General features: G+C 40.5%; 1 protein-coding gene across 1 annotated transcript in view; it reads right to left on the bottom strand.

Annotated features, from left to right (window-relative positions):
• Positions 1-12,116, bottom strand: part of ARHGAP6 (Rho GTPase activating protein 6) — a 531,128-nt gene that overhangs the window by 5,563 nt on the left and 513,449 nt on the right. Inside the window, exon 11 of the mRNA XM_033200854.1 lies at positions 634-902. Coding sequence (XP_033056745.1) covers positions 634-902 — 269 coding nt within the window. The remainder of the gene's footprint in view (positions 1-633; positions 903-12,116) is intronic.

The following is a 12,116-nucleotide window of genomic DNA, read 5'->3' as shown; positions in this document are numbered from 1 at the left end:
GCGTTGAGGGCTTTACATGGATTAGTTCATTAAACTCAATGAATTAAATACTGTTATCATTCTGAGTTTTCACAGCAGGAGGAAATGGGACTCTGGGAAGCTCACTCACTCACTGGAGATCCTGCAGGTTGAAAGTGGCAGAGCAGGTTTGTGACTCCCAGTCTAGTGCTCTCTTGTCATTGGATACTAACACTATTTGGTTCTGGAAGGTTGTCTTCATACATAGTAGGTTCAGCTTGTTTTCTTTAGAAAAGTAACAGCAGTAGTTGGGTGGCACCTCAGACTAGCAAATATGCAACCCAAATCCAGTATACATAAAGTTCCTAGGATGCTGGAGGGAAAAAGGATCAGCTGGGAATAGGAGTGGCTCCTCTGGGCATGTGTTTATTTCCCAGATATCTGAGAATTGGAGCGTGGCCTGCAGGGACCCTCCCAGCCAACGACTGGGCTCGCCACACCTTCCTCTTCCTAGCGTAGGCGTTCAGCAGGTACTCGGTAAATGCAGGTTGAATTACAGAAACATCAAATAAGGGAGAGACGAAGAGAAGGTCCGCAGAGCCCCACACCATGCCACATGCAACAAGAGGAGGGTCACTTGTTTTGGCCAGCGCTGGCTGGCCAGGCTCCAGTTACCTTTCCCAAGCCTTGGTCCAGGAGAACTTTCCCTTGACTTTGACGACGACAAGTGGCCCACCAGCATAAACTGCCCTGGCACTTTGTAAAGCTTCTCTGAGCCCCCCGGGGCTGCGTCCTCTTGCATAGCCAGCAGGGAGCGCTCAGACAGCACTGGGGAGTTGTTGTCATAAGGGGAGATGTCTCCGCTGGAGGCCTTGTTGGAGTCTGTAGATGAATGCCTCCCTCCCACGGAAAAGGAAACTTCCGACTGCAGCATGTCAGGGCTTCTGGCACAATGAGACAATTACAGGTGTGTGAGTTTGTTAACAAGTAGTGACCAGATTTAAACAATATGTCTGTTATACAAATGACGGGAGGAGTATGCATGGACAAGGGCTGAAACAAAAAGACCATTTTGAGCAATGTTCCAAGATATCTATATCCATGAGGTGAAAGGACATGACCAGCAGAGGGCAGTAAAACCCAACAGATATAACAGGAAAAGGCAATGATGGAGAAGTGAGAATGAAACCGACAAGGAGCCCTGCATTTGCCAATGGGCATCGCTAAGTGCCTCAGGGACTCATTCCTGCTTCCATTTTTAAGTGAAAGTCTGATGCTCACTATCTATTAGGTAAGGATACACTAGTAGATAACTCTTTCACCTTCCTCAATATCCTGCATTAAAAATAATTCAGATAAAACTATGATTGACACTTTGCTTGAAGTTCATTATGGCTTTATGGACAACTTTTCCTTCCCCCAAAAATACTTAGTGTAAGTAAATCCATCCTTCATGCAGTAAAGATGATGATGCCACCGGTGGGAATAAGTGTTTCATATATAAAGTGGTGACAAAAACAATAAATATATGACCGTCACTAGACTCCATTTTGTTCAAATACATCTAAAATGATTCTACAAGGCACTAGTGCTTTTACAAACTGATATGATGTACTAATTAGTATACCATTATCATAGTCCTGTGTTCATGAGTTGTCACAGAAACAGAAATAACAGTGAAAATGTATGTGGAACAGAAAAATGAGAATTTGAGCAACATGAAAAGAGCATGGGAAGTCTTACCTGGAAACATCTTTATTTTCTACCCTCCTCAAAACTGGCCCTGACAACATCTTGAAGGGAAACAATCACAGATTGATTAAAAGTTCCAGAACCTACATCTTTTCCCCCTTACTTCACTTCTCTTTACTAGTCTTTGCTCTCTTTTGGCTTAATTTTTCAAAAGAAATCCTTTTTATTTCTTAAAGAAGGTAAACACATGCCTGAACAACACTTTCCTAACCAAATGGTTTTGTGCATGCAAACTGGAGGAAGTGCATTCACAGGGATCTAGCTTCATCTGAGGTTTTCAGCAGGGGTTAATATCGAGGGGAAAAACATCGAGCTTCTGTGATACTGCCACAGCCGTAACTGAGGCAACCACGGGCTTGAACCCTTTTGCTAAGGACATTTCCTACCGACATGGAATAAAGAAGCCCCTTCCTTGCCTCCTCTTTGCATTCATATCACATAATCTTATGGGAAGAAGTCAGAGGACTGCTATGAGGATGATTTTCCAGACCTTCAGGCCACCAATGAGTTTGAAGGAAAAATAAAAGGAACTTACTATTTCTGCTGGAAGGTGGTGAGAAGGCGGCTATTAACCACCCTATCTATTTAAAGGGGAAAAAAATCTTCCTCATTCTAGCTGAGAAAACACAAAAGAAAACAAATAGAGACTTATCTGTTGTCATGGGCTATCACTGGTTAAAGTTTATTATGAAAATGAGAAAAATTGCATGTGTTGAACTGGAAGCTAACATGGCTGTCAGCTCAGAATCAGTGTTCTGTGTTAGATTAGGGCTAGAAATCTTATTACTGGGATACTTTCATTTGTTTTCCCTGTTTAGCTGCCATTTTTCCAGTCATTAATAAAAATGTCTTATGTCTACTTAGTAAGAATATAAGTCATATTTTTCTATCAATAAGAGTGAGTACATAAAGCCTTATTGTACGAGATGACTTAAAGAGTCAATTCATTAGCTAAACCAAAACAAAATCATTGCGACCAATGTTTTGTTTTATGTTTTGCCCCACTCATATTGGGAGGGAAGTTTTGGAACGGTCGTATTTTAGCTCATAGAGAGCCCAATAATTCTCTCATGTCTTGCTCATCCGTGTTACAACCCATATAGAACAGAATACATTCAACGAAGTGTCATAAGTTGAAGATTTAGCTAGGAGTTATGTGCATAAATATACTCGACGGAAGAAATGTCCCTTAAGTCTTGGTACTAGGGACATTTGGGTTTCTACTGATGAGTAGGTTATTTTTACCCTATGGAGCCATGAATCATGTAATAAATAATGTATTTCTGTCTCCAATGACTGCTAAGAGGCTCAGAGAATTAAGGCTCCAATTGAGTTGGTGTTTTTAAGCTTGGGGATGCCTTTGTGAGTTTTGCATCCCAACTTCATCTTATCGCTCTTTGTATCGTGTTCCTTTTCCCAACATTTCAAATTACTTACAGCATCTCTAATTAATTACTTACTATGACATTGTTTCACTTTATATATTTTTCAAGCTGCTTCAAAAAATTTTTGGACTGATGTATAGGTAGGGGAAATTATACCTACATTAGTTGTTGGGGGTGGGGGGCTGGTGAAAAGGCAGTATGCCCCATGAGTGCATTTAGTTTGGTGAAAACAACACAAAATAAAACAAAGAAGATAATAACAATAGCAAAATTAAAGTTGCAACAGCATTTGTTCCTTTGTTTTAACATCTCTGATTGGATCTGATGAAGTAGAGGTGAGAGAGGAGGAGGCAGAGGGCCATTGTCCCTTGTCCCTTTCCTCTATTCTTTAGGTCTGCAAGATCTCATTGAGTGGTTGTGAAGTGTGCATCCCTGGGCAGCAGCATCTGTCTCACCTGGGAACTTTTTGGCAATGCCAATTCTACAGCTCCATTCTAGGCCTACTGAGAGGACTGGCTACATCATTTGTGGAGCCCAGTGCAAAATGAACATGTGAGGCCCCCATGTTTAAAAAGCATTAAGCATTTCAAGATGGCTGCTTTCAGTAAACCAAACATGGGCTTCTTCTGAGTGTGGAGTCACAGCCCTGAAAGCCAGCTCTGACTATTAAAAGGGAAACTCAGGGTGGGGCCAGCAAATTGTTTAAAGAAGCCCTCCAGGTGATTCTGATGCACAGGGATGTTAGGGAACCTCTAATAACCAAACCTTATTTTCCTCTCTCAATCTGTAGATGTGACAGTGGGCTAAAGGTCTGCTAAGAGCCAAATCAGGAGGGAAACCAAAGATGGTAGCCAAAACTGCAGCACTGGCTGCCCTGGGAGTGAATGTGGTGGTCCCGACCTTGGGGTTACTGAGGCCACAGTTAGGGGAAGGAGGAAGAGTGTCCCCATCCTAGTCGATTCCTGAACCTCGTCTGTCTGCCTTAAGCAGGATCCAGACAACTGAATGTAGTGTAGTCCCATTGTGGATCAGAACATGTTGAAGTGAAAGGGGGGGTAGGAAGGACGAGTGTAATGTTCTCTGCTCTTCTGGTTCAGTCTCCTAAGTCAAGCCGGCAAAGTGACCACAGCTGGGCTCTCCATCAGGGAGGAAACAGTGGAGGTGACTGAAGCGAATCCCTGGAGGTAGAGGTAGATGAGGTGTCTCACGGTAGACACAGGCTCTGAACCTCCTTGGGATGGCTAGGGTCACAGCCAGGGACATAGACAGAGGGGGCATCCAATGAGAGATGATGTCTTCTTTTCAAAGTTTCCCCACCCCCGAGTGTATCCCAGCCATGGGAGGAGATACAGCGTGAATACACATGGCAAGCAGTTTGGGAAATATACTTATGTGAACTATCCCCTTGGCCTGTGAGGAGAGTAAAAGTTAATATTTATACAGAGTTAATTATGTGGCAGGCACTGTACTAAGCTACTGTTAACAACTCTTCTTTTTCCTGACCTGAGTCTGGGATTGAAAGAAACAAGGAGCTGACTGAATGCTGAATACCATGCTCTCTAGCAGCAGAGGCAGTTAGGGTTGGGATCCTTCTAGAATTTATTTGGTAAACAGTGTTCAACATTATTACAAATCAATAGTAAAATGCTCTTTCTTACTTAGAGTTAATGGCCTTTTAAAATGTTAAAAATATTTCTCTATCATTTTATTGTCTTAGCAGAGGTCAGGAAGTGGCAGCCAAATTTGCCTAAGAACCTATGACCAAGAATTATCTTCTCACATGAAAGCCCACCGATTAAAAAGAAAAAAACTGTTTTATTCACTCCTCAGGACTCTCATAACAACATAGGCAGTTCATAGATTAAAAAATAAAGTAGTGTCATTCTATTGTTTTATATCTGTCAGAAGCAAATCCAGGATCAACACATGTACACATACACATATATACATACATACCCAACACACATATATACATAACACACACGCACATACATACACATATTCAGACATAAACACACACATACATATATATGCATAGACCTATGCACACATATACATATTCATACACAAACATGTATATACACACGCACATAAATATGACAGACATGTACACGTATACACAGAGACATATTACATATACACATACATGCAACGATATACACATGCATATATACATACACCCACTTAGGCAATGCAATTGGAAGTAAAGACACAGAACAGAGGGAGAGAGTAGGATTGCAGAATGGAGGCTGGAGTCTGGAGAAATTTCCAGAGACTTGGAAGCAGAACTGTGAGGGCCTTTCAGAGCACATCTGTCCTGTAATGGGAGCTGGGCATCCAGTCATTGTGGACACCTTCATTACACACCTATACTTCCCGTGTCTGTCCATTTTCCATTTTCTACTTCTAAATCTTTCTATTCTATCCCAGTTTCTGAAACATTTCTAAGTTTATGGAAGCTATTGTAAAAGCAGCTTGTCAAATGTATAAATCAGGTAAAATCTATAAAGTTCTGTAAGATTTTCCATATAAAAATCACAAATCAAAAAACAAATTCTTGTAATCTAGAAATTCTGCAAGAAGACAGGGTGTGAATAAATCCAGGTGTAGTGTAGTGGAAATGTGGATGGTAAAAGTATATAGGAAAGGAAATTTCTCTGGCCCTGAAACCTAGAGATAAAAGTGAGAAAAGAAAGAAAAACCCCCTTCCAGGCTACAACTGTCAGAGAAGTGGTTGTCTGCCAGGACCAGGGTGCCTGATAAGAGTCACTGATCAGAGTAAATATTTCATGTAAATAGATACATGAGTATTTTAATGCCTTTATTTGGGACGCTGAACTGAAAACTATCTTCTTAGTGTTGGATTATCCTGGAGTCAAATCTGAGAGAAGACATTGTGGTTGCTTATCTCATTTTTCGGACATACCCAAAAGATGGTATGGTTTTCTAGATTTGACACTGAGTGTCCTGTGGAAAATCACTAAAACTCCTCCTCCTGGACTCATTTCTCCACCAGTGTTCAGAAATTAGAGTGCTGCCAATTGGAGCTGGTTTGTAGGAAGGTAATGCCCACTCAAGAAGCCCCCAGAGCTGACTCATAATGATGTGACATTTGATGGATTGAGGTTCAGAATGTTGGGTGGATGGGTTGCCAGTTGACAGGAGTTGGCATCCAAAAGTGCCTGGTGGCTTCTCTTTCCAGTCTCAGAGCATCATGGATTGAAGTTGGGTGGACAGGTCACCAGTCTACATGGGTTTGCCTCCATGCACGGAGGGTTTCCCCGTTAGAGCCCCAAACCCCAGGACCATCTACAGCATGCATGGCCAATCTCAGCTAACCAGACAAGCAAGGATGGGCATGGAGAGCGAGTCACATTCTCACCCTTAGCTGGTCCCTCCAGGTCAGGGCGTAAACATGCTGGCAGGGTACTATGGGCAGGCCTGCACTGCAGCCGGAAGCACAGAACTTGTTCTGGGGACAAATGGAAAACTCCGGTTCAATCACCGGATGGGGCCCGCCCAGCACCTTGCTGAGCTGCCCCAGCAAGAACTGTGGAGATTTCAAATGTGTGTTGGCTTCATCCTTGGCTTAATCATTTGACTGATAAGTTCCAGTCTGTTGGAACTGAAAGCATTGTATCATCCATCTTGGATTGTATCAGTGGAACTGGGAAAGGAATCCACTGCTGGAGCAGCTTTGGAATCACGAAGAATGTGCACATTAATCACCATCAGTTCTACAAAGCCTCCCTTACACAGATTGCTAAGGATAAAGGCGCTCCACTTCAAAGAAGAACTGACATGGCTCTAAACTCCCCACTGGATGATGAAGTTAACACCCTGGGCATAAGGCTTTGGTGAAATTTGTCCCCTCATTTGTAGTCCTTATTAATTCCCTCCTAATATTTCTGGCATATGGAGCACTTATGACAGGTGAAGATAAGACAGTGTTGTCTTCATTATTTACAGAGGGTCTGATAAAAACATCTTCAAATTAACATTCTGCAAATTTATAAAGAAGCTGTGAGTCACAGTAAAGGTGTGAGGAAGGAAGGGGTGATGTGATAAATTCTCCCTCCATCTTGAATGCCTTTCCATAGAAGGCATATATGCACACATTTTGGAATTTTTCATCATGGAATTCTCTATTCCACATAAGCTTTTTCTAAAACTATCTGGCTGGAAAGGCTTTCTTGAATGGTGTGTGTATGTTGGGGGAGGGGGGCAGGGGCAGTTAATGCTTCATAATTTCCAGGGTATTGAGGCCAACAGCTAGCACCACTCAATAGGACTCTTTGCTGTTACACTGTACTGGTAAAGTCAGATTTCTTGTCTGAAAATTTCCTGAAATCCTTTCTGATTTGAAAAATCCTAGTAAAAGAAAAACAAAAATTATAATCTGTCACATAACACTCCATGGATTTGTGAAAGAAGATATTTTTAATGATGAGCTTTGAAAGATTAAAATAAATGATCTATGTGATATTTATTTGGTAAGTTAAATGTGATACCTTTAAATTAGAAGAAAGCCTAATACTACCCCAGAATGAAGAAGGCAGATTTGTCACTCAATAGGATGAACATCTAGCTAAACAACACAATTATTTTTCAGTACTGAAATTTTATTTTTTTTTCAGACTAGTACAGATCTTCAACCATGCTCTTGATACACTAGTCACCAGTTCTGCTATTTTAAAAAAAATTTTAATTTAATTTTTTTTTCAGTAAAAACTTTGTGAAGGCCACTAACAGAATTAACCACAATGAAATTTAAATATATATACCTGAGTTTAGTTCATCCATATCTGCCTTCTCTCCAAATGCAGTTAAATTTGTTCTATTTTGATCTTGTTTCCAGAGTATAGAAGGGAAGATACTTTATTTGGCCTTATTTAATTAATATTCTATTTCTGTGTAGCCCCTGAGGTTTGAGAGAATAAGAGCAAATCTTTATATGTTTCCTCAAGCCTATATTTAAAAATTACAAGACTTGTTATTGAAACTAGTTACTGTGTCACAGATGATCTGAGCTCTGCTGAGTTCTCCTGAGCTCCGGATTTATGGGGGATTTTCACATTAATCATGCTTAGTTCTACAAAGCATCCCTTATGTGGAACTTAGGGGCCCGAGATGCCTCAGGCAAAAGAAAACTGTGTACCTCCATATACATGGTTTTATGTATAATTTTTTTTCCCAGAACATGAAAGCAGTTGAAAAAATTGAAAAGAAGATACATTCGAACCTATAACATTTATGTTAAATTTAAATGTTTTATTTATGCCCAAACAGAATTTTCTTATTTTATTTCAGGTTAATTTAGTTAAAACTGTCACTTGATCAAGAGAAACTGTCAAACATAGCAATTCTCTCAGTTGGAACCAAGATAAACAAAGCAGATTTTGAAAATCTTGCTTTGGGAGCTGAGGCAGGAAGATCACTTGCACCCAGGCGGTTGAGGCTGCAATGAACCATGGTCGTGCCACTGCACTCCAGCCTGGGTGACAGAGCGAGACCCTGTCTCAAAAAATAAATATGACTTATGAGTTGCTTCCATTTAATGGAGCAGCACATATTTTACCTTTTGTTTCAGGTTCTAGGACTAAGCATGGCTAGTCTTTTTAAAATTTTGATATTTTCTTCATCAAACATTTTTGGCATTAGCTTGGATTTTTAAAAAATATTACATTGCAATATAATCAATTTTAGTGACTGAGTTTTCCAGCATTCCCTTAAATTCTGTGTCTAGGCAAGTGTCTCACTTGCCTGTCACTAAGTCCCAGTCCTACTGTGATTCCTTTGTTCTGTTGCAAATACTCAGGTTCAACATATCCTGTCCTGTTTGATTAACCTCCCATTCTCATTCCCTATTTCCTCACATCCTTAAATCAAAGGGCAGGGGAACTATTTTAAGTACCTTTGAAGAAAAGAGCATATATAATGCTAATAAATATACCTGACAAGTATATATATTTTTAAATCAAAGTCTTGCTATCTTCTTCTTCTTCTTTTTTTCTAGAGACAAGGTCTTACTCTGTTGCCCAGGTTGGAGAGCAGTGGCATAATCTTGGCTCACTGCAGCCACAAAACCCTGGGCTCAGGTGATCCCCCCACCTCATCCTCCCAAGTAGCTGGGAGTACAGGAATGAGCCACCATGCCCAGATAATTTTTAAATTTTTCTTTAGTAGAGCTGGGGTCTTGCTATGGTGACCCGGCTGGTCACAAACTCCTGGTCTTGCATTCTCAGTCATAAAAATCTCTTCTAATCTCCCTCTGGCATCCCATTTTGGTTGAAGTCAAACATTTAATCAGACAAGCATGAGAAAAAACAAGGAATTATCCTTTAACTCCTCCAATACCAATGTTGCATAAAGAAGTGAAAAACCCAAATCAAAACAAAACATTAAGTTCCCAAATATCACTAAACGTTTGCTCTTTCAAAACAGAAATTATAATATTTTCTTGTTCTTGGTTTTACACTCTTTTGAAAACTTGTTTCTTTTCTCCTCCAAATAAAATCTTGTGCAGTTTCCACTTGGCCTCACAGGAATGTAAAGCTTTATTTAGGTACGTGAACTGGTGGCAGAGAACAGAAGCTTCAGGAAAAAAAAAAAATCAAAGAGTTAGAAGCAAACATAGTGTTTGCTTTTAGACACAATGCTGTAACTTAAAGTGAATGGATTCTCTCTTGTGTCATAGTGCCTGGAAGTTTGCTATCTCATGAAAACCAAAGTAGAATCTAGTGATGGCCAAGCCTTTGGTAAGTAGTTGTAAATGAACAAATTGATGATGTTTATTATAAGCCAGACTATATTCTAAGAGCATAATTCTGTATTTAAGTTGGTGCTACTTTTTATCTCTAGTTTACAGATGAGGAAACTAGAGAAAGAGAGATCTATCTATATATTAACAGATATTAACTCTTAACTAATAGACCACATATCTAATAGCAATAGAAATGGAATTCAAACTTAGGCAATCTGGCTCTGGATCTGAAATGGTAACCAGTCTATTAAACTACACAAGCATGTGTTATTGACAGATAACTGACTACACAAACATGTGTTACTGATGGATAATTGACTTGCCAATGCAGTCAGCACCATCTGGCAGTTTAGAGTACTGTAATTTACTATAATTTAGCTTTACAGTAATCTATTGTCACTGCTTCTTGACTTAAGCACCACCCCTCAGCCTGCCATTTAAGGGCTTCTACCTTCAGTGCTGGCCAGCCTCTTTATTGTGGCCCCAGCTAGCCAACATATTTACTGTTATGTCCAGGTCCTGGTGCGAGCTTCCCAAATATCCAGGCCTGTTTATATCCTCCACAGTCTTCAAAGTTCACTGCAAATCCTTCCTCTTCCCAGAAGCCATCTCTGAGACTTCAAATCACACCTCTTTCCCTTCTCCAAACTCCAAGTGGATTCATGGTCTGGAGCATTGGTTCCCTTCCTTTGTCAACACAAGGATGCCTTTTTAATATCAAAAACCACCCAGCTCAAACTCCCATGTGATACTAAATTGTGATATCCAATGTGGTGGATCTAGCTAGAGGTTCTTAACCCTGGTTGCTCATTAGAATCATGCAAGAGACTTTAAAAAATCCCAATGTCCAGATTGCAGTGCATAAAAATGAACCAGAATCTCTGAGGGGTAGCCCAGGCATAGTTGTTCTTCAAGCTCCCAGGTGATTCTAAGGGGCTGGTGAGTCTGAGAGCCAGTGGGCCAGCACCTTGCATTCTGCCCTTGGAGGCCTCCTCCAACAAGTCTGAAAGCTCCTAAAGGCAAGAATACACTTTGATATTTTAAGCTTTTAAAACTCAAAGTGTGGATCATGGACCAGTAGTATCAGCATCACTTGGGAGCCTGTTAGAAATTCGGGTTCATAGACTACCTCCCCGAGTCCCACTGATTCAGAAAGAACATTTTAACAAGATCTGGTGATACCTACACATAGTAAAGTTTGGGAAGCATGAGTGAGTGAGTTTAAAGCACAAAAAGATCACCTACTTTGGGAGGCTGAGGTGGGTGGATCACAAGGTCAGGAGTTCGAGACCAGTCTGGCCAACATAGTGAAACCCTGTCTCTACTAAAAATACAAAAAATAGCCAGGTGTGGTGGCATGCACCTGTAATTCCAGCTACTTGGGAGGCTGAGGCAGGAGAATTGTTTGAACCCGGGAGGTGGGGATTGCAGTGAGCCGAGATTGTGCCACTGTACTCCAGCCTGGGTGACAGAGCAAGACTCGATGTCAAAAAAAAAAAAAAAAGGCAACTAAAGCTGGAGAGGTAGCACTCTCAAGCCTCAAAAGATCACTAAAAATAAACATTCATTTATTAACATATGCATTTTACTTCATGACATCATTCTCTGCCTTCTGGGCTGTTCCTTGTCCTGTACCTAGAGGAACACAAACAAAAACCAAACATTTTCTTCTCCTAAGTAAGTCTTCCCCCTGTGTTTTCTGTTCACTGATAATGCTAGTCTCTGACATACACAGAGCTTCTATGGGCTCACTCTTCTTTTCTTGGAAGCCCTGACACTCACCTAAAATCTTGGTCTAGGGTCTGCTTACCTACACCTTACAATTCTACTTCTTACTCTTACGGATAGGGAACAGAAGGGGCTGGACAATTGTACAGCTTGGGATGGGCTTAATATGTGTGCTTCTTCCTTTTCCTAATAGAAGAGAAAGAAAGGTTCGCTTTTTTACCATGGCATTTATATTCAAAGAGCATATTTGAAAACCATGTAAAAATAACTTCTATCAACTATTCTTTAAAGTATAGTATTTATCTATCTAATAATGCCACACAAAAGCAGAAATTTGGCCAGGCAAAAATCAGTGGTTTTCTTCAAAAGTGTGTAGTTTGTAGCTTTCCCATACACTACCAACCATAGGTTATAAGTGCAGTTTAATGAGGGGCTTATAAATAGAAATGCCACCATGTCTGTTTTCTGTATAAGGGAGGGAAATAAATGAATTTATTAAAATTATGGTGGTGCGTGATCTGCTGAAAAGA

Source organism: Trachypithecus francoisi, unplaced genomic scaffold, assembly GCF_009764315.1.
Source record: "Trachypithecus francoisi isolate TF-2019V2 unplaced genomic scaffold, Tfra_2.0 Lachesis_group6, whole genome shotgun sequence".
Classification (NCBI taxonomy): domain Eukaryota; kingdom Metazoa; phylum Chordata; class Mammalia; order Primates; family Cercopithecidae; genus Trachypithecus; species Trachypithecus francoisi.
The sequence above is the reverse complement of the archived record's forward strand: the minus strand, read 5'-3'. Positions and strand labels throughout refer to the sequence as shown.